This window comes from Cryptomeria japonica, chromosome 8, assembly GCF_030272615.1.
Source record: "Cryptomeria japonica chromosome 8, Sugi_1.0, whole genome shotgun sequence".
In the NCBI taxonomy this organism is placed as follows: Eukaryota; Viridiplantae; Streptophyta; class Pinopsida; order Cupressales; family Cupressaceae; genus Cryptomeria; species Cryptomeria japonica.
The window spans coordinates 713,691,791-713,714,750 of record NC_081412.1 but is presented as its reverse complement, the minus strand read 5'-3'; the positions used below and the strand labels follow the sequence as shown (position 1 = coordinate 713,714,750).

Genomic DNA, 22,960 nt, shown 5'->3' with positions numbered 1-22,960 from the left:
CTGAGATCGAAGGAATCATGTCTAGATTCATTGCATATGCTAAGAAAGAGCATTGGAAAGGGAATAAGATTCTAGAAGAAAGGTTGTTATAGATGATGTGGCACCTTAATTATCATTGGTCTATGTCTCCTAGGTTTTTGTGCCAAATTTAATATTTGGCTATGCATTTAATATTGTTCAATAAAAAGGGGACTATTTGTAATAAACCTTAATTAGGGTTTAGGTGTCATAATCTTGGCCATTGATCTTCTTTTGATCTGGACCGTTCATTGTAATTGAGGATGCTATATATACCCTCATTCCTTTTCATTTTGTAATCAGAATTAGCAATTAGAAATAGAAAGAGAGAGCAATAAGAAATAGTTAGAGTTTAGAGTTTTTAGAGAAGCAAGTTATTTTGTAGCAAGATTGAGCTTTGAAGAAGGAATTTCAAACAATTGTTGTTTATGATGGCTTTGAGATCAATAAAATATTGAAGTTATGGTGTTTTATTGCAATTCTTGTGGCTATCTTCATGGTTGTTTACTTTCTTGAATCATTCTCAGTCAAAGTAGTATTTCAGTTTGAAGGACTAAGTGTTGGGCTTGATCTTTGGTGGGATTCGCATTCCAAACCACTAGCTTCTTATTGATTGTAGGAACGCCTTGTGTGGTCGACTGGAAATATTTGGATTGCATAAACCTTCATTCATTATTGAGTCATAGATATGTACCTTCATGGTAGTGCTTATGATTCTTGATGATTTGAAAATCATTATTCACCTTAGAAGATCGCATCAGTTTCAGTAAAGTTGTTATTTCATGGCAATACTGAAGTTGGTAGAATCTTGCCAAGTTTAGCCTACGTTAAGTCATTCTTAGAATTAGATTAGGATTTATCTCTTGCAAACCTTACCCTTTTGATCTTTTTGGAATTCATTAGTATTAGGAAATCTTGTTCCTGCAATTCGGATACGTAAGTCCCCTTGATGAAACAGCAATCACAACGACCACTGGTGCTTATCCACACATAGAGACCCTACATAAAAGAACATTGGAGTCACCCTGATCGATCCTTTTTTGCGATATCTTCAGCAATCAGAGACTTTATTCAAGAGAGGATAAGGTACCCTTGGGTATTTTATTCTGTGTATGATTGTGTACAAAATACACGTCAACAGGACCCAAGGGTGATTGTAAATATATTTGGTGATCCTCCTTGCATCTTCCACAAGTGGAGTCACCCACTCAAGTTTTCCTATGTCCTCCAAAAGAAGGTCAAGGACATGTGCTGCACAGGGTGTCTAAAAAAGAGTGGGGTGCCTCTCTTGGAGGATTCTTCCTGCAAAAGAAGAATTTATTCTTAAGAAATATGCAACCAAGTAAAACAAAGCCACAACAAATGAAAATATTGCTGATGCCTAAAGGTGATAATTTAAAAGGATTCTATCTGTTGACACATATGCTGCTGCATTATCTGTGATGATTTGCACCACATTCTCTTACCCCACCTCCATGACGACATGCTCCAACATTCCAGCCAATGTTTTTGCATTTTTCACCTTGCTGGAGGCATCAACAGATTTCAAGAACACTACATTCTCCTTGCAAGCAACCAAAAAATTGATGATGGTGCGGTTCTTGCCATCTGGTGCAGCCATAATTTGCCCATTCAATTTTTTGATCCTCCATCACTTCTCTTGCCCTAGCAACTGCATTTGTGAGCAACCTGTAAGTGCAAAGTGAAATTAGGTTTTAGTACACAATTTTGATTTAATAAACAAGAAATCTAAAAAATAATTAAAAATGAAATCAAGTGGACTATGTAGTAATTTACTAACCTCCCACTCAAATCCCTGCGAGAAGGGGCCTTGTACCCCTTTCCTGAAACTGTCATAGCGGTCACCAAATTCAGCCAATAAGCATTCTCTGCCACATTGAATGCAATTTTGTTGAAGTACCAAAAATCAGCTACTGCAATGTCAGTTTTCTCATGTACCTCCTTATTCCATCCAGTGGCCTCTAATGATGGTTGTGCTCCAGGTGTGTTCCCGGGCACAAAATAATCACCTATGGACCCTGATCGTGGTGATGGAAGTTGAACAGTGCCAGGTACTCTACTAGAGGAAGCAGAAGCAATGGGCAAGGTGATGGTGGGTTTGTGGACATGTGGGCCACGCCGAGAGCCCACTATGCCCTCAAGTGCTTCTTGTTTCTCTTCAAGGTCAACAGAAACACCTTGAGATTCAACTATGGCTGATCTCATGGCTAGCTTTGCCCTCTCCCTTTGCAATTTTTTCTCTTCCCCAGCTGCAAGTAGGGCATTCATTTGTCTTTTTATTTCTTCATTGGTCCCAGGGCATGCTCTAGCATCATGCCTATCTATTCCTGCAAGGTGGTATTTGAGGCGGTTGATGCCTCCATGAAGTATTTTCTCACACTTTATGCATATAACTGACCCAGGATCGGGTCCCTCACAGGCATACCTCCATGCCCCATCTCTAGCACCCCTAGGACGGGTGCCTATATATCCAGATGGGCATGTATCTAGTGGCCATTGCTCCCTTGCCATGATTAATGCTTACTTAACCTACACATACAAAGTGAAAAAAAAAAATTAACATTTTAGTTAAACAATTTAGCAAACTATCTACATTAGTATTAATAAATTTAGACATCATTCGAAGTTTTTTAAAAAAAAAAGTAGGGTTTGAATTTTTTTTTGAAAACTAGATTCTTCAAAAAAATTGTGAAAATTCAACAAAACTTGTCAAATCTAGTGTTAAATCTTGTGCAAATAACTTAGAAATGATTTAGACTACCTAGGAATCATTTCTAATCAATCTAAATGCAACAAAAAATAAACAAATTGTTTTAAAAAAGCATAGAAAAAAAATAAAAAAACTTGGGAATCTGATTTTCCCTTCAAATCCCCTTCAAATCCACTTGGAATCACTCAAAAATCCCTCCAAATCACCTTCCAAGTCACTCCAAGTCAACTCCCCCTTACTCAGCCCACAACCCAATCAGAAAACAAAAAATGAATTAGTTTTTTGCTGTTTTTGGTTAAGGCAAACAGGCAGGCGAGTTTTTGTCACGGACTCGGCGAGTTTTTTGGCGAGTAGAAGTCACACCTACTCGCTAGGCTCAAAAACTCGGCGAGTTTCAAAAAAGTCGCCGAGTTTTAGGCGAGTGTGTTATCTTTGCTTGGATCGATTTTCCCCTGGAAGTGCTAAAATTTGGCTAAGTGTCAGGATTTTTCCAGACTGCCATCGATTTTCCACCAGGAGTGCGGACTATAGTGCGGACAACGTTAAGGATGATTCCATGCCTGGGTCGATTTTCCACCAAGATGTTTTGTGACAAGTTAGTGCGGATTTTTGTGTAGACTCTCAGTCCAGGCCCAAGTCGATTTTTCCTTGGAGGCTTAATTTGAACTTAAATTGCAATATTTAATAAATGAGCCCCATTTTTAATTGCTTTTAAATAATGATTAACGATTATTTAAAATTTTACAAGCAAAATTTAATAACTTGCAATAAACATTTAATATTTTAACCTTCTAGAAGCGAGTTAGTTTTTTTACCAAACAAGTACTTAAGCAAGTGTTTTATCCCACATTGCTTGTGTGGTGAAAGTGAGAGGTAAAAACAAGTATAAGAGAGGAGCCTTAGCATTATTTTATTATTAAATCTGCCAGGTGTCTTCATGAAAGACGATTTTTCTCCAAGTTGGGCGAATTTTAGCAAAGTGTTGAAGTGAAGTGTTGGGTTGAGGATTCTTTCCTCCATTTTTTCCAGCTTGCTGATCCATTCCCCTTGCTGCCATTGAAGACCATTTCCAGATTTTCGATTTTTTTAGTTTGACGATTTTTTGCAAATTTGGCGATTTTTGGTGAAGGGTGGCGATTTTGTGTTTGGAGACTTGGGCGATATTTTCTTCCATTTTTTGCTTGCTGTTCCAGACCTCCATTGTTGCAGATCCGGGCTGCCATTGATGATATTTTCAGAATTTTAGTTTGGTGCCATAGTTGGGAAAAATTCGATTTTGTTTGGAGAGGTTTTGTGCCGCATTTTGGTGGATTTCCATGCATGTTTGGTGGCTGCCATCATTCCCAGCTAGCTGATTCACTTCAGATCTGAGGTTTGCTTCAGATTTGACTTCCATTAATGGCTGCCCATTAATTTTCAAGTTTCAATCTTCTTTGCCCAGCCAATTCCAACTTAGGCGATTTGCATTTGGAGGTGTTTTGTGGAGTTTTCTGTGCATTTTCAGACCATCTTATCGCTGTTGTAGGTCTGGAAACTCCATTATAGGTGGTTGTCCTCAGAAATTCTCATTTCCAGCCACCTAACCATTTTAGCGATTTTGCTTGGAGCTGATTCCTTAGCCATTTTCCATCATTTTCAGGGATTTTTAACTACTTTGCAAGGTGCTGGCAAGTCTGAAGTAATCAATTTTCAGACTTGTCCTCAGAAATTTATTTTTTACCAGCCACACTTACATTCCTGAATATGATTGTTTTCATCATTAAAACTTATTTTTATCGAGTTTATGCACATTTTTGAAGATTAAAACATGTTTTAAAAGTCTGATTTTCAGGTTGTCTTCAGATTTGTTGACCTCCATTGTTGACTGCGGAAGACATCTTCAGATATACCTTGTGTGAAAACACAACCTTTCACACCTTTCCTTAGTCATCATTGATCCGATATACTCCTTTGCATTTTAGCTTGCATATTTTCGAAGCATAAGGAGGTATTAATCAATTTTTTAGAGCATTTCCATGCCCTAGCGTTGTCACACTTTGAATCTAATTGTCAAAATTTACCAAGTGTATGGATTATTTTCCCAACTCCATGCTCTAATTAGCTAAAATCTTTAGATAAGTTAGGAATTTTATTAAGAGCATTATTTATTTTCCTAAGTTTAACTTCAAGCTTTGTATAGGTGCGATGTTGAAGTCTGGATATAAGGAAAGGAAAGAACTATTGAAGATGTTGGAGACTGGATTCTATCCAGTGCTCAAGATTTTATCGAGATGGAAGGAGATCACTGATACAAACATGCATTTCCTAGACTTCGACCAGATGCAGCAACAGATGTTCGGATTCGGAGACCAAGTTCCTTCCCCAGCATATGCGAACATTATGAAGAGTGGTATTTTCCATGCCGCTGGATTTTCACAATCCATGCAGTGCAGTGAGCTTATCCTGGAGTGTGCACGATGTTATGATCCGCTCACGCGAATGATCAAGACTCCTAAGGGCATTGTCATTGCCTACCTTGCTGAGGATGCTATTGCAGAGGTGTTCGGAATTCCATGCGGAACAGACATGAAGGATGTGACCAAGGATGAATATGTTGAAAGATACACGAAGAAGATGGGTGTATGCAAGAATTTGATTAACAAAGAGTAGATGATTGAGTCTAGGTCTCATCGTTCCAAGGCTCCCAAGACACTCATGTGCGTAGACTTCAAGGAGGAGTATAGTGATTTGATATTCCTACTCAACAGAGTGATGGAGATGCTGCAAGGAGCAATATTCGATGGATGGATGTTCTACTTCATCCAGGATTGTCTTAGAGTAACATTAGTAAATTGGTCTAAGATTATTAGTGACAATATGGACTTTCAGCTAAGGAATGTAGAGCAGTCCAAGTCATTTGCCATGACTTCTTACCTAGTATACCTGCTTGCACGGTTTGTTTCATACAGAGGATAAATATGCAAAGGTGAAGTCGGGAATGGGCAAGGACAATTCAGGAGTCATGAATGCTACCCCCAGCTGAGCATGTATAGAATTGAAGACTATAAGAGAGTGAATGATGCATTCACTATGTACATCACACGGATGCTGCAAGGCAAAATCCACAAAAGATTGTCTAAGGAGGCAACAAAGTTAATAGAAAATAATGGATCGTGGTATATACAGTTTCCCACTTTCACATACCTTAGGATTCATGAGTTTCAATCTGAACCCTACAGACTTCCTAGGTACCCAACCAACATAATGATCTTGTTGGAAGTGGTGAGACAACTTCTAAAGTTCGATTTCATTCAGAGAGAAGCACAGGATAGACATGACATTCCCTATTTCATTTGGGAAGATGTTAGAGGTTTGCCAGTCTGCCATAGCCATCAGCACTGCGAGTGAGGAGCTTGCATTCTATCGATTTGCTACATTCAAGAAAAGAGAAAGATTTGATCCAGACAAGAAGGTTGGAAGGATCAGGGGAGAGAAGTTCATCCACAAAGTAGACATAGAAGATTATTGGGCCAACTTGATGGACGAGCAAGCAGTGAAGAGAAGAATGTGGTCCAGAATGTCAGTGGATTTCATGAGGAAGTGTGGACTTTTCCTCATTCCTGATCAGGTATTAGATGATAGAGATCATACACATCCACAGTATGAGAGTGAAATGAATAAGGCAATCCTATTGCCAAATTGGTCAGAGTCAGAAGAGATTGACCTGAATATATTGATGAGAGAGGTCTTGACTTTCTCTCGTGCATGGGTAGATATACATATGAATAAGTTAGTTGATATGGGTGTTCCCTTCACTTATGAAAGGATGAAGCCGGAAGAGTCTACTTCCGAGGAAGATCAGAGGACTATCATTGATGTTAGGATTCATGCAGACGAAGAGAGTTAGACTCCCAAGAGAAGGAAGAACACGTTGGGAGAAGTCAAGGCCAGAGGGAAGAAGATTGAAGAGGTGAAGAAGAAACAGAAGACTATCATTCCTCCACCTATCATTCCTTCCACCCCTCTCAGTGTCTCATCAATCGAAGTGATTGAAGTAACAGAACAAAACAAGGAGACTCAACAGTGTTCCAACACAGTGATATTACCAGGGAATACTCAGGAATTTCATGCCACATCGACATCTGCACCTCCTAATGAGAATGATGATTAGCCGGGATCCCCTACTATCCTTTTGGAAGTTAGTTTCGGAAATGAGGTATATGATTGGACCAGGAATAATCCTGATGATGATGATGATGTTATCTCAGCATTGAGAGGACTTGAGCGAGAAATATGTCTCGATGATGGCATGGAGATGGCCGCTATTCCTAAATGGCTGATGAGAAGTATGGAAAAAAGTAAACAAATGATAGAGGTACAACATATCAACGACATTGATGACTACTTAGCTAGGAGTGTTAAGGAGGAAGAGCCCAAGAGAGCGGAGATTTTGTCGCACATAGCTAGAGATGAGACAGGAATGCAGATTGCACAGATTGCTGTTCCTATTGTAGGCGTGACAGCGGACATTGCTATTCCTATGGATTTCCAGATCACTTCAGTTGCCCTTGGTCGTACATCCAGAAAGCCAAAATTTCAGGAGGTTGGTGTAAACCTCAAGGCAATCGATGCAAGGTTAGACAGAGAGATTGTAGAGAAAGAAAGGTACAGAGAAGATAATATCAGATTTAGAGAGTATATTGCAGGGATAAGGCGTGAAAATCCCACCCTTATTTCCCCTATTGCAGTTGACCATGGAATGCATTCACACTATGAGGCAACGAGAGGTACACTCTCGGAGGTGGAAAAGTGGATTGAGAATACAAGAAAGCAGGCAGATGATTTCCTTACTCAGTTTGTCCATGCATATGATAGGACAACAGGTCTCACATTCAGAATCCAGTATTTGGAGGGAGTTTGGGAAGAATTCTGGCCTATTCAAGACAAGACTATTCCACGCCTCCAGGCTTTGAAGAAGATATATACACCTTGGTTAGCGAGACCATTGTGCACAGTGGAGACATATACGATTTCCATGGTTGGTATTGTGCATTGGCCATGAAGAAATCAACTTATGAGAACGCCCAGTCGAGTTGTATGGAGATGGAAGGATTAATCCAGGACATTCAGATGAGGATCCTTGCCTCGATTGAGGAATTATTGGGTGTTGATGTTAGTGATGCTAGTGGTTTACACTTAGTCGAATTAAGAGACAAGATGAAATTTATGTATTTTTGCTAGTTGGACTCTTTGAAGAAGAGTCAGATAGACGACTTGGTCTCTTTGTTGATTCATGTTCATAGTTCGCAGAAGCTCATTCCAGAATGGGAGAACACTTTGGATGCTTGCTCGGATTCATTGGACGTGATTGATTTACAACAAGATACCTTGCCTAGCATTTCCATGGAGGAGTTAGATTCAGTATTGGCTAGATTCTTGGAGTATGCTAGGAGAGAGAGAGATGCAGGGAGGAATCTTCTAGAAGATTCTCTATTTGATGACTAGGTATCTTTTCATTGGGCCATATGTTGGTGGCACCATTTTTGATGTAAACCCTAATTAGGGCAATTCTAGGGTTTTGTTGGCATGATCTCGACCGTTGATCTTGGATCAATCTTGGCCATCCATTTTGTAAGAGACTCTATATATGCCTCCTTGTCTCTCAATTGTAAGAGAGAGTTTTTGTAGAATTGTTGGTATATGCTGCAGCTATTTGAATCATAATCATTGTTCAATTGTTGGTGATTTTGCTCTTCAAGTGTTGTATTTGCATTCGTGGTTCTCAATTCCTCCAAGTTAGATTAGAATTTTAGTTAGAATTTATTTTCATGTATGCTAGATTGAGTGAAAGATTTGTTGAATTCATTTGTGTGGAATCCTTAATCCATACCACTAGCCTCTTGCCGCTGGTAAGTGCGCCTTGTGTGGTCAACTGGAATTTAAGTAAGCTTAACTTCAACTATTACGCGTCCCTTGACAAGCATCAAGTTGGATGGTGTCAACGTTTGATGGTGATAGCTTGAAAATCTTCAAGTATACCTTAGACGATTGCACTAAGCTTGTGTCAATACCTGATTGTGAGACCTTGCCTGGTTTGATTGCACTAGATCCATTCATCATTTCCTACATTCCTAGGCTTAGAATAGATTTCTTGAACCCTATTCCTTTTGCCCCCTTTTTTTTAGTAAGAAGTAAATCCAGAGCCATATTGATAAATCTTAATTTGTCACCACACCTACTCCACATCATTCATGATAATCCAAACATTTGCGTAAGTCCCCAAGTGAACACAACAATTCACATCGACCATTGAGTTACCCACTCGTCAAGACCTGACATGTAGAAACCTTGGAGTCATTTTAGTTGATCTCATTCTTAGCATCTGAGGTGATTTTGTTCAAGAGAGGGTAAATTATCTTGGTAATTTATTTTGTATTGTTATGTGCGTAAAACACACATCAACATGACCCTCTATAGATGAGTAGAAAATGCAACCTAAAGATTTAAAAGTTCAAGCATCCAACCTAACACTTCAAGCCCTCAATTAATTCTTGTGGTCAATGATTATTTTTCCAACAAATGGGAAGCTTCCATTCACTCATATTACCAAATCAAGGACAAATTGCAGTCGATCCTCAATAGTAGGAGCCAAAAGAAACTGATTTTACCTAAGGTTGTGGATAATCTTCATTTGTTGACTTAGCTTTTCCATGCAAATACGTGTTATATTTACCATCGATCCATTCTAGGACACGGCTGATTTTGATCCATTGGTGTAATGCCCCCATTTCCGGTAACTTATACATTGTAGTCAGCCTTTCAGCCTTTTGTGTTTCTATTCTTGATTGTTTCTGTTATGGAAAGATCCTGTTGTAATCTCTATTTAAGGAGCTTTCGTCTCCGTTTGTAATTATCGAATAATACGAATTACCATTTCATCAATAAGTAAGGAGAAGTTAACCATTATATCAACAAGGTTTTGAATTTGTATCAACCAAGGATTAGTCCTCCTGGCTGCACCGTGGTTACTAATTAACCCAAGCCTTCAAGTTGAATCTTAATTTAAACTCTCCTTGGCAATGATGCCAATTAGGTGGTGATCTGAGCTATAGGCCCCAAATAAGGTTTGGTAATCTCCCAAGTGCCAGGGGCGTCAAATTTAGAAAGATTACCACAAATCTATATTCAGGTTGGGCAACTTAGGACTGATTGTAGAGGTGGGTAAGACCTTCGCTTTTGGCTTTGCAAGACCAAGGGGGTTTCCCTGCGGTGTTAGAATATATATTATTATAGAAACAAAACACTTACCCTGACGCAAACCATACCCATTGCATAGTGCACCCCTATTTCTGGTTGTCACTTCATGTCTTTATGCTGGTTTAGTAGATTTAAGGCTAAGCACCTTAACAAACAGATGATTGGCCACACAAGTATCAATGAATGTGTTTTATAATATCTTTGAAAATGTTACATACATTTAGACATGGCAGCTGGAACACATAAACAAATAAAACTGAAATTATGTTGAGATTGATGTAGTTTGAGTATGTTGAGGATGATGGGAGAGAAAGCTAGTCATAGACCAGTGCATTTATTCATTTGGGCAATATAGTCTCTGAATTCAATCAAACATTTAATAACAGAAACCTAGGTGATATCATAATCAAGACACCACAAAAAACTATGCCTTTCAGGATGCATAGGCAAGTTGGGCTTTACATATACATTCAGAAAAACAATAAATGGTTGCAAAATATCAAGCAAGTCTACTTAGTAATCTTTGAGCATAACTATGCATTTCCTTTATTATGTTGAAAAGTTACCTTACAAAGGCTTTGCAAGGATTTTACAAGCTTCTGGTGGACCAACTAAACAACATATATCACACGCTAGGAGACACTCAATTAAGGCTTGTTCTACCTTTAATCATTCAATCTTCAAAGTCTTCAAGTATTTATTATAAGTTTGGGATGAAACTAGATTGTTATAATACTGAAATACCTTGAACTGGAAATTGAAACCGTAGGGCTTCCTTTGATCTATAGAGCCCAATTTTGACTTCTGATTGAAGCCAGCCCTGAACCTAGAAGATTTTTTGTCCTCCAAATTCCAGCAGATCTGAGAGGGTTCTTGTCTTCAAGGAAAGATGTTGAACCAAAGCTCTGGACAATGGTTATAAATCTGCAATGATCGAATGAATTGCTTTTTCTCCAATATTTTCTTTTTGTCCTTTTTTTAGCCAACCTTAACAAAGTATTTTATTTTGAATATTCATCCCTTTTTCCTTTTTAATTATTAATTACATTTTAGGCAATTAATATTTCTTTTATTTGAATATTCAATATTTTTACTTATGATTTTTATTTGCTATTTTGCCCAAAGTTATAATAACAATAAATTAAGTGTCCTTTTTCAAAGTTATAACTTAGGCACGTTTGGGCAATTTAAATAAATTATTATAGGTTAGTCCCTTGTAAATCTTCCCTTAATTCTACGGGGCATAGAGATAGGCTTCAGGTTCTCTGCTTCCACTCAGTTTCAAAAAGGGGACAGTATAGTTACCTTTGTTGTTTTCATTGACGCACATACTAATGAAATTAATTAACTTAAGACTTTTGTTGAACTCTTGTGATGTTAATCTTATGTTTGTACATAATGTTGGTAAGCTAATTCTTGTTTTATAGATGACAGATTCACTTTCTCTCCCTTCCCATCTTCTTCTTATTTTCTATTCTTATTTTTGTCTTTTGATCTTTTGTGTTTTCTTAATGAATCCGTTAAGGAGGATTTGGTTAGTTGTAGTTTCAGTTATAGGTGTGCTTGTTTAGTTTCATCCCTGAAGCTAAGCTTTCTTGACCCTGCAACAGTTTATACTTGGATTCTCACTAGGCTTTTTGTTAAAACAGCATACATTTCACCTCTGAGTTATCTAGTTATACCAAGACCTGGTACCTTTAAGACCTTTGGGAAACCATCAAATCTGCTTTCGAGAGAGGAGTAAACTATCTAATGCCCGAGTGTTGACCTTGTGCAGTTTTGCCAACCAACAGGTATTATATCATTCTAACTTTTGTCTGCTGGATTTTCCATTCATAATGGCTGCCTACCCTTTTCTTTATCTCTTGTTTCTTATTTTTCTGTTTGCTTCTTTTGCTTTCTCCACTACTTTTTGAATTTTCTACATTCTTCTGGTTATTTGTCTGACTTTGCAGTTATCTTTCTTTGTTTATCACAATGTCTCTGCTAATGGCATTCTTTATTTATTTTAGAAGGCTACATTTATTTAACCAAAACACTTCAATGGCAATATTTCAATATTGTGCTTTTTTGGCTTACAATGTAAGGATAAAAATGAAATACGTATTCTTTTTTTTTTTCTGATCTACATCATAACACTGATAGAAATTAGTTGCATATTTTGTCATCTTTAAATTTTTAATGCTAACCTTCTATTGCAAGCCTCCAGTTTAATGCAAAAGAAGATTTCGTACTGGAACATTATATCCTTAGGTATCGTGATGAATAAGCTCAATGTGGTGTATTGGTTGAAGTAAAGTAAAAATTGCATTACATCCCTTATATTCAAGAGTCAAGACATTCTAACTGTATTTTGTTTTGATCTAGCAAGGAGCTTGGTGAAATGAGCTACTGGTTGAAGTGGGCTATTGCTTCCTATAAAGAAGATCGAAGGTCTATTGCAGAGTGTTTACAGGTTTGTTTGCACCATTACAACCCTTATTTCTTTTAGTATTATGTCGAGTAGTTAGTTTATCTGAACACAAAGATTTATTTTGCACACCATACTTTCAGAGGAATCAATAATAGGCTATCATTTGGAATTTCCCAGATTAATGAGCTGCAGATTAAAAAGCATGTAAGGACATCTGCTGTTTTAAGGCCATCCTATTTCATTGCAGTTGATGATGTAAAACTCTGTTTGGTGATTGCCATTCGTGGTACCCAGTCTACCACTGACATCATAACGGATCTGAATCCTCACAGTGAAAAGTTTGAAAAAGGGTATCATGTCTTGCTTTGTTGCATTTTTTATTTTACTTTCATTGTATTATAATGTTACTGGAGATAGTTGCTTGTTATGTTCTTATTACTTGAATGATATATATCATGTTCTATTGAAATGTTTATCAGATCAGAAAGTCTTGGAAAACAGAGAACAATTTAGACATTGAGTTATGTACTCTTTAAGTTCCTCAAAAAATGCAGGAGGTGCAAAACATTTTGTGAAGATGTCTTGGCATGTCTGAATTTTACTAGGAGAAGAGCATACTAATAGTGTCAATGGGCTAGGGTATGTTGATGGTGTTTTTACACACTATGCAACACAGAATAAAATACTAAGTATTCTATCCTCTCTTGAACAAAGAGTCCCAAATGTTAAGCTGCGTGATCAAGTGGGATGACTCCAACGTTCTCAAATGTCAGGTCTTGAGGTGCTCTTGGATAGACTCAGTTTTATATGATGTGACATTGCTGGGATCACAAAGTGGACTTACGTTGAATGCTTGAATGCTCGAATGATGCTGGAACGTGGGATTCCACTTGAGTAAAAAAAAAAGGAAAAAAGGATAAGGGTTTAGGAAGTTATTCCACTCCTACGAATGTGAGAACAATGGACAATCTTTGATGAAATTCCAACTAAGTCTTGCTTCCACATGTGAATAACAGAGATTCACTGGTAAAAATCTTAAGTCTATTAACGAAGAAAAAATTACAATATATAGAAGTTACAAAACACTGTAGATATTAATGAAGTCAGCTACTTCTAACTACCTATAATTGAAGACATCTAATATGCCAACTAACTAAACTAATTACATTATTGACCATTAACAACATATAGAAATATTATTCTAACACCCTCCCTTAATGGTCAATCTATCAAAAACACCACGTTGCCCCCTGAATTTTACAAACTTATCCGAGCTCAAAGACTTGGAGAGAATATCCACAGTCTGATCTGCTGTTGGAACATATTGCAAGTGAACTGCTTCGTCTTTTACCAGCTTGCGGATGTAGTGACAATGAAGCTCGACATGCTTGGTACGTTCATGGAAGACTGGATTTTTGGCTAGTTTGAGCACTCCTTGATTATCAGTATACAAGGGAAAAGGACCTGCTTGCAGCATCTGCATGTCAGAAAGCATCCTTCAGAGCCAAACTGCCTCACATGCGACCTTGACTGTTCCCTGGTATTCAACTTCGGTCGAGGAAAGAGCCATGGCCTGTTGCTTCTTGTTGCTCCAAGTGATGACCCCTGTACCCAAACTGAATATGTACCCAGAAGTGGATTTTTGTAATCCACTGATCTTGCCCAATCCGAGTCAGTATAACCAATGAGCTTTGGATCGTTGCACCTACTATACAGAATGCCATAGTCCGAAGTGCCTTTCACATATTGCAGCACTTGCTTCGCTACAATCCAATGATCAACTTTTGGGCCTGTCATGAAGTGAGAGATGTAGCTGACAGCAAAATAGATGTCAGGTCTAGTGGCAGTGAGATAGATTAGGCTGCCTACTAGTTGCCTGAATTTAGTTTCATCTACTGCAGGTGAATCAAACTTGGCTGATAACTTCAACCCTTTCTCCATAGGTGTGGAAGTAGGTTTACAATCCTGTATTCAAAACTTGTCAAGCAAACTGCAGGCATACTTGGACTGTGAAATAAAGATACTGTCATCAGTTTGCCACACTTCAACACCTAAGCAATAATGGAGAAGCCGATCTATCATGTCAAAAGCTTGGCACAAGTCTTGTTTGATGGCTGTAATCAAATGTGTTGAATTGCCAGTAATGATCAATTCATCCACGTAGACAACAAGCAAAAGGATATCATCATCGGACGGAGAGGTTGACATACAAATTAGTGTCAGACGGACTGCGCTGAAAACCATGTGCAACCAAATATTGATCAATCTTGAAATACCAAGCCCAAGGGGCTTGCTTCAGGCCATAGAGGGCTTCTACCAATATGTAAACCTGATGTTCCTTACTAGGAACCTTGAAGCCAGGAGGTTGAGTCATATAAACTTCTTGCAACTCACCATTGAGGAATGCACTCTTAACATCCATCTAGTGAAGTTTCCATCCAAACTGAGCTGCAATGGCGAGAAGAAGACGAATTGTGCTCATCTTGGCAGTAGGAGCAAAAGTCTCCTCGTAGTCAATGTCCTCCCGCTGTGTAAATCCCTGAGCAACCATTCTAGCCTTGTACTTATCCAAAGTACCATTTGCATGATACTTGACTTTATAAACCCATTTATAGCTGGTAGGTTTCTTCCAAGGAGGCAGATTAGAAAGAACCCAAGTGTTATTCTTCAAAAGACTATGGTATTCTATCTCCATAGCCTTTTCCCACTCAAGAATGCCTTTAGCCTTGGAATATGTCTAGGGCTTATGGATGCTGTGGATGTTGGCCATAAGTGCAAAGTTGACTGTATTCTGCTGCTTTCTCTTTCAGCGAACTGATCTATCCTCAAGAAGCTCATCATCACGAAGATTTATTGTCTTGGCCCACCATTTAGGCCGGAGGGTACAAGTAACAACATTTGGCATTGGAGGACAACATCCCTTGGAGTTTTTGGAACAAAGTCATTTGGATGCAAATCCTGTGAAAAATTAGGTGGTGCTGGATCGGTAGATTCCTCATCTTCAGAGTCAGAATGCTCTGAAGCCCTCGCATCATGGGAACCAAGAGGAAGGCGAACACCAGCATTAGAAGTCTTCATAGACTGAGTCGAAGGACTAGGAGTAGTAGAAAGCATAAATGGACCAGTAGTCTCATCAACCACAACATCATGATTGAAAATGAGATGATCTGTCTCCACATCAATCAACCTGTAGGCCTTCTGGTTGTTGCTGTAATCAGTAAACATAAGTGTTTGGCTCTTTGAATCCATCTTAGTGCACTCGACGTCTGAAATCCATACATGAGCAGTAGAACCAAAGACTTTCAAATGGCCCACTTTAGGCTTGCATCCTGACCAGGCTTCTTCAGGAGTCATCTTCTTAACGACATGTGTAGGTGACTGATTCAGGAGGTAGACTATAGTGTAAACTGCTTCAACCCAGTATTTCTTAGGAACATTTCTATGTTCTATCATAGAACGATCCATTTTAGTAATGGTACGATTTCTACCTTCAACGACACCATTCTGCTGAGGGGTGTATGGTGTGGTGAGTTGGCGCTTAATGCTATGTGTAGCACAAAATGTAGAGAAGTCATTGGAACAAAACTCTCTTCCGTTATCTGACCTTAGAGTGACAATCTAAGTACCGGATTCTTTCTCAATTAAGGCCTTAAATTGCTGAAATGTACTGAACACATCTGATTTATTTTTCAGAAAATACACCCACATTTTACGACTAAAATTGTCAACAAATAGCAAGAAGTACCTGCAACCAGTAACAGATGGAGTTTTCATTGGCTCACATACATTAGCGTGAACGGATTGAAGGACCTTGGAGGCTCACCAAGAATCACCATCCGAGAATGGTGTTTGATGCTACTTCCCAGCTTGATAGGCTCTGCATACTCCATGGTTTTGAGGTTGGATCTTAGGTAGATCAGCAACCAAACCCTCCCGAGATAACTGAGAGAGATAGTGCACGTTTAAGTGCCCATAACGTTGATGCCAAAGTGTTATGATGGATGTACTCCTAACAGCCAGAGCGTGCTCCTGAGAATCGTTGGAATCAACAAGTCTATACAAACCATGATCCTCAAGTCCCATAGCGATTGTAGTACGAGTCTCCCTATCAACAATGTTGCAGGTGGACGAATTGAAGATAACATCTAATTGAGGAGAACGCCTCATGATCTGGCTGTCAGAGAGGAGATTATGTTCCATGCCCGGAACATAGTAGACATCAAGAAAAATTAAATTTCTACCTCTTGAGTGAATCTGGACAGTGCCCTTACCATCAACTGTGTACTCTTCTCCTCCTCCGAAGATTACTGAATCCGAGAATGGTTCAAATTTTGTGAATCAATCCCGACGATGAGTAAAATCCTGCGAAGCCCCTGAATCAATATATCAGGCAGAAGAGTGGACTGGATCTGCTGTTCTCTTGGCCATAAAAGCATAAAATGCAGATTCTTTCTGCTCAGAGTGTTCAACGACATTTACCTTTGGTTGAGATCCTCCTTGCTTCTTTTGTTCAGAAGCCAATCGAATTTGACACTCGGCCTTCATGTGACCAAACTTAAGATAGTAATTGGACTGAATGCTCTTCTTGTTTTCCTAAGAAGAACCAGAGCCTTTCGGCTGAGAAGATGGAGCCTTCCCTTTGTTCTTAGTAGAAGATTTTGTAGAGAACGCTTGATTGGTGGAAGTGGAAATGGTACTACTTCCAAACTACTGGCACCACCAATCTTGCTCTAAAAGCTTGTTACAAAGATCGAAAAACTTCAAATCGACGTCAGTGGAAGTGATATTGAGCGTTTCGATGAAGTGCTCATAAGATTTGGGTAAACTCTTCAGAGTGATGACGACCATGTCCTCTTCCTCCATTGTGCGACCAATCGCCTCAAGTTGGTCATGAATGTCCTTGATCTTTGTGAAGTGATCCTGCAGAGGTGTCCTCTCATCCATCATAATCGAAAAGAGCATGTTCTTCAGAAAGAATGCTTTGTTCTTGTCAGAGGTTTCATGGAGACTCTTCAAATGATCCCATATCTCCTTTGCAGTTTTTTCGGACGGTACTTGAGGTAGCTGCTCATCGGTGATAGAGAGTTTAATGAGCATGATTGCTTCCTGGTTGTGCTCATCTTATTTGTCCTATTATTTTCCTACAGTAGTTGGACGTTGAGACGTGCCTAGAACAGCTGCATCAAGACATCGGTACTCAAAAATTGTCAACATGCATTGCTTCCAGGTGTTGTAGTTGCGATCGTTGAATTTATGGCTGCTTTCGAGCATAATGTTTATTAGAGATGCCATCACGTACCCCGAGGTCGAACTAGTGAAGGCACAAATTCCAATGCATGAAAACCAGCAGATGAAAAATAGAGGGTTTTTAAAAAATTCTGCAAGTCAGATTTTAAGGTAGAAACTGAAACCCTAGCACGGTTTTCGAGGCATAAATTTTTTGGAAGACCTAGAAAATTTTGACAAAGACCCAAAAGAGCTCTCAAAAAACCCACCAAGAATTTGCAGTTAGAATAACATTTCGACTTGAACTAAAGGGTCAAAACCCTAGTCAAAAATTGCAGAAGCCTTAGGCGGCAAAAGTTCATGCAGGAAGCAATAAATAATTTTACGGGTTTGATGCAGACGAATGCTGAGGGTTAGAAAACCCTAGTCACCGCATACACAAAGCACCCGAACCGCAAAAAAGTAGGTGCCATTGCAGGTTGAGAGTCGCCGAAAAAACGTAGAGGTTCGTCGAAAATACATGGTGAAACCCGTTGCCGCCAAGCAGAGTCCGCGTCGTGCGAAATAAATCGTGTGCAAAGAGCCGTTGCACAGGAGAAATGTGCAGGTCGCATGTGTATTCGCGGGAGGTTGCGGGTCATAGAATTCACGAAATAAAATTTTGCATCGTCGGCAAAAACAGGTCTTTGCATGAAAAAATCCCGATGTGGGTTGGGTCTAGAAAAACGTCAGAAAAAAAATAGAGGTTACACAGAAAGCAGATGCGGGTAGGGAAAAAATGCCCTCAAACAGACCTGCGGTTTTAAATCGTGTTAGCAAAGACGAAAAAACCCTTCATGCGAAAAAATCTCATGCGAAAAAAAATCGTGGATTACAGATATTTTTTTTTTCAAAATTTGCCGAATATTTTTTTTTAAGGGCTCTAATGCCATGTGAATAGCAAAGATTCATTGGTAAAAATCTTAAGTCTATTAATTGAGAAAAAATTACAATATATGGAAGTTACAAAACACTGTAGATATCAATGAAGTCACCTACTTCTAACTACCTACAACTAAAGACATCTAATATGCCAACTAACTAAACTAATTACATTATTGGCCATTAACAGTATATAGAAATATTATTCTAACACAACATGCAATGAATATCTCCACAAGGCTAGTGCAATCTCCTAAGGATAGCTTTATGATTTTCAAATCGCCACTACAAGTATAGATACCATCAAGTTAATACATATCAATGAAGAAGCGATGATTGAGGTTAAGCTTGGCTAAATAGATTCAGTTGACTATGCAAGGCACTTTACCATCGGCAAGGTGTTAGTAGTATGGATATATGAATTTCACCATTTGATCATAGTCATACACAAAGTTCTTCCATTCATCTAAATAACTTGAAAAGCAAATTGAGAAGTAGAGACCATACAAATTGTTGAATCAACACATAGAATTCACCATATCTTCAAAGAAGTTTACATGCTTCTTGCAACAATGTCTTGGCAATAATCTTTGCCTTCTCTTCCTACTCTACTCTAATTATTTTCTATTCTACTACTTTCTTGAACTTTGTCTATTAACCTTTACAAATGAAGAGGCATAGCCTTATATAGTGCTCTCATTACAATTCAATGGCTCAGATCGAAAAATAGAAACCCTAATTAGGGTTTTGTTACAACCATTGCAAACCATTTGATGCTTGATCAATGATACAATTACATTTGATGGGGCACATGTCTTTCTCTGAAAATTCAACCAATAGATGGTGAGGATAAGTACATCTAACTTTGTGCCCATGTGGTAGTTATCTTCTTTGTAGGATGAGTTAGGTTCATTGAATTTGGATGCCTTATCTTAAAATGATATGATTGGATAAGTGATGACTTGGTGCCACCTCAGCTTGCTCTTTGTAACTCATCACAAGTTGTAGATGAATGAGGCATATCTCTTGATACTCAACATTATCAAGCTCCTGGTGTGATGATGACTTTGCTCATGTCGATCTTCTAACTTTGCTTAACTCTTCTGAAACTATCTCTTGTCTTGATCACTTGCATTCTTCTATCTGTTTGGCTATATTGGCAATGATTCTTGGATTTCCAAAGGAAATTCAAGATTATGAAAATTTTCCACTGTGAGTGCTTGATGTTGAAAGTTGCTCTTCAAATGAAGTGTGCTTTTGGTGTAGGCCTTGTCTTGCCTATACTTGATCCTCATCGTGCCTTGAAGTGCATTGATCCTACTTCTCCTTGTGTGTTCTTTGTGAAATCCTTTCCTTCGGGCAGCCTCCTTGTATTCTTCTAATATATAATCAATCGTACAAAAGGAATTCATTTTCAGAAACTATATAGTAATATAATGGTAGAAATATTTTTTTGATTTAATACTATTAACAGCAATCAGTATTAATATCAAAGCAGAAATTTATATTACAAAAAGCAGCAATTTGTTATCCTTGGTTTATTGTTTGTCATTTTAGTTTGTGGAGGTCTCAAGAACCAACTTGGCTTTTTGTGGTTTGGCTGTAATATCTTTTGAACTTATATTATACAATGTTCAAAAACTCAATTATGTGTGTAAGACCTGTAAGCAGGAATTCTGAGCAACAATAAATACAATTAAACACTAAACTACATGCAAACCTGTTGATGTGTATTTTATACACCATCATACACAGAATAAAATACCAATAGGCATCTTATCCTCTCTTGAGAAAAAGCCTCTAACTGCTGAAGATTCGCATAAAGGATCAGTTAGGAAGACTCCAAGGTTCTGGTTAGTAGGGTCTCTACGTGTGGACAAGCTTCCAGCGGTATGATGTGATTTGCTGTATCCTTCAAGGGGTCTTACGCTTCCGAAAGTTCAAGATTTTACTAAACTAAAGAAACTTTCAAAAAATAACAAAAGGAGTAGGGTTTTCAAGGGGTATAATCTAGTCTAACCCTAAGAATGACTTCGTGTAGACATGACTTGGCAAGATTCAACCAACTTCAATTTTGCCATAAGATAACAACTCAATTGAAATTGATGCAATCTTCTAAGGTAACAAAATGATTTTCAATGCATTAAAGATCAAAGACACTACCACGAAGGTACATATCCAAGACACGATAATGATTGAAAGTTAAGTGATTCAAGGTATTCTCCAGTCGACCACGCAAGGCGTTCCTACAATCAGCAAGAAACTAGTGGTTTGGATTACGAATCCTGTCAAAGATCAAGTCTCACACTATGTCCTTCAAATTAACACACTACTTTGATTGAGCATGATTCAAGTAAATTTAACAACCATGAAGATAACCAAGAAAGTTGCAACAAAACACCATAACTTCAATATTTCATTGATTTCAAAGTCATCATGTACAACAATTGCTTGAATTCCTCTCCTCAAACTCAATCTTGCTACAAAAGTAAAATTGCTTCTAATTTTAATCTCTTTAATCTCTCAACTATCTCTATTCTCTATTACTCTAGTTACAAATGAAATGAAAAATGAGGGTATAAATAGCATCCTCAATTACAATGAATGGTCCAGATTGAAAGTAGATCAACGGTCAAGATCATGACACCTAAACCCTAATTAGGGTTTGTTACAAATGGCCTCCTTTTTACTGAACAATATTAAATGCATAGCCAAATATTAAATTTGGCACAAAAACCTAGGAGACATAAACCAATGACAAATAAGATGCCATGTCATCTATAACAACCTATCATCTAGAATCTTATTCCCTTTCCAATTCTCTTTTTTAGCATATGCAATGAATCTTGATACGATTCCTTCGATCTCTGCAATTGGAATCTCGGGAAGATTCTTCATACTTTCTTCCAAATGGATGACTTGATCGAATGCATCTAAAAGAGCTGCGTCCCATGAAGATTCAAGCTCCTTTGTTCTTTCAATCAGGAGCATAGTGGCAAACATCTGATCATATTGCTCATCTGTAACATTAGCGTCCTTGCAAAAGATGACCTTAATTCTATCCTCTAATTCCTGCATATCCACATCTGTCTCGACCTCGATCCTTCTGCCAAGAATGGTACGAAGTACCTCAAATACTCTGTCCTGGATAGGATTGATCACCTCCTCAATTTGGCTACATCTAGTACTGATGTCCTCAAAGAAAACACTCTTCATATGGAGTAAGGTTGACCACTGAAGCAAACTGTGAGGTCCTCCATCCATGATCTTTTCTTGCGCTAAGACCTTCCTTGATGTGTGTCTAATTACTTTCAAGACAGGAATGATAACATCTTTGGTATGGGCAAATGCGGCTACTGTTATCATCAAATTGTGGATTATCTCAAGAACCTGGATAGCTTGATGAATAATCTTCATCATCCTTGTTACAAATTCTATGGCCACTGTATGAGATTTATCCATCCAAGTACTTGTACGCTGGACCATATTCCTGAATCTTTCTGCCTCATTGATTGATTGAAGTGGAAGTGCCTGCATTGGTGATCTAGCTGGATCCTGACGTCCCAAAGGTTCATTGATGTGACTGAAATATGTCCTCCATGCACCGACCTCTCTCTCAAGCTTTCTATTCTTCTCCATTTCTTCTTTAAGCTTGTCTTTCAATGCTTCAAATGAATCGGTGGCATCATCCAATGTCTGCTCTGCTGTGGATGGTCCTAGCTCAAAAGTCTGTATATTATATTCCTCTGCTAGGATCTCACCTTCATATTTGTCTACTGCCGGTGTAGCTATCTGCAGTTTTCTGGATCCAGTCTCATCTCGAATCATCTTGGACATCTTGGTAGCCTTTCTCTTCTCTGTTACTTCGTGAGAACGTCCAACAAGGCTCTCTAAATCAATTGCATTGTCCTCGTCCTCTACTACGATCACCTTGGTTAATCTTTCCTTCAACCAATCTGGGATAGCCGATCTTGTCTCTTGAACTTGAATTTCCTTATGTACTATTTCTTCTTGTCTGGGAGGAGATGTTATTTCATTGTCTTCTTTATCTTCATCAAACTCATAATCTTGGAGAGATCCATCTGGTGACCCTTGCTGTGCCTGTCCTTCCTCCTGCCTGTCGTTCTGTACCATCGACTCCATGGATTCTTCCACTTGAAGTGTCCTTTTCTCCTGTTGAGAAGATGTGCCGGATGAACGATCTCGGTTGGCCCCTTGCTTTCTCTTGGAAGACTCCTTCTTTTCTGATCTTTCTTTCCTCTTCGAACCTTTTGGATGGAGATTGCCCTCACTGGCACATCGAAGGTTACCTTCACCTGAATTTCTAGGATTAGGATTGCCTTCACTCACACTAGCTCCACCTTCGGCTGGTTTCTCTTCCAAAGTGAAAGTCATAGCTATGCCTTGCTCTCTCA

General features: G+C 38.5%; 1 protein-coding gene across 2 annotated transcripts in view; it reads left to right on the top strand.

Moving 5' to 3' along the window:
* LOC131071266 (uncharacterized) overlaps positions 1-22,960 on the top strand; it is a 265,220-nt gene that overhangs the window by 42,730 nt on the left and 199,530 nt on the right. For both annotated transcript variants that reach the window (XM_058007035.1, XM_058007036.2), the window contains exons 3-4: positions 12,353-12,440; positions 12,576-12,748. In XM_058007035.1, coding sequence (XP_057863018.1) covers positions 12,353-12,440; positions 12,576-12,748 — 261 coding nt within the window. The remainder of the gene's footprint in view (positions 1-12,352; positions 12,441-12,575; positions 12,749-22,960) is intronic.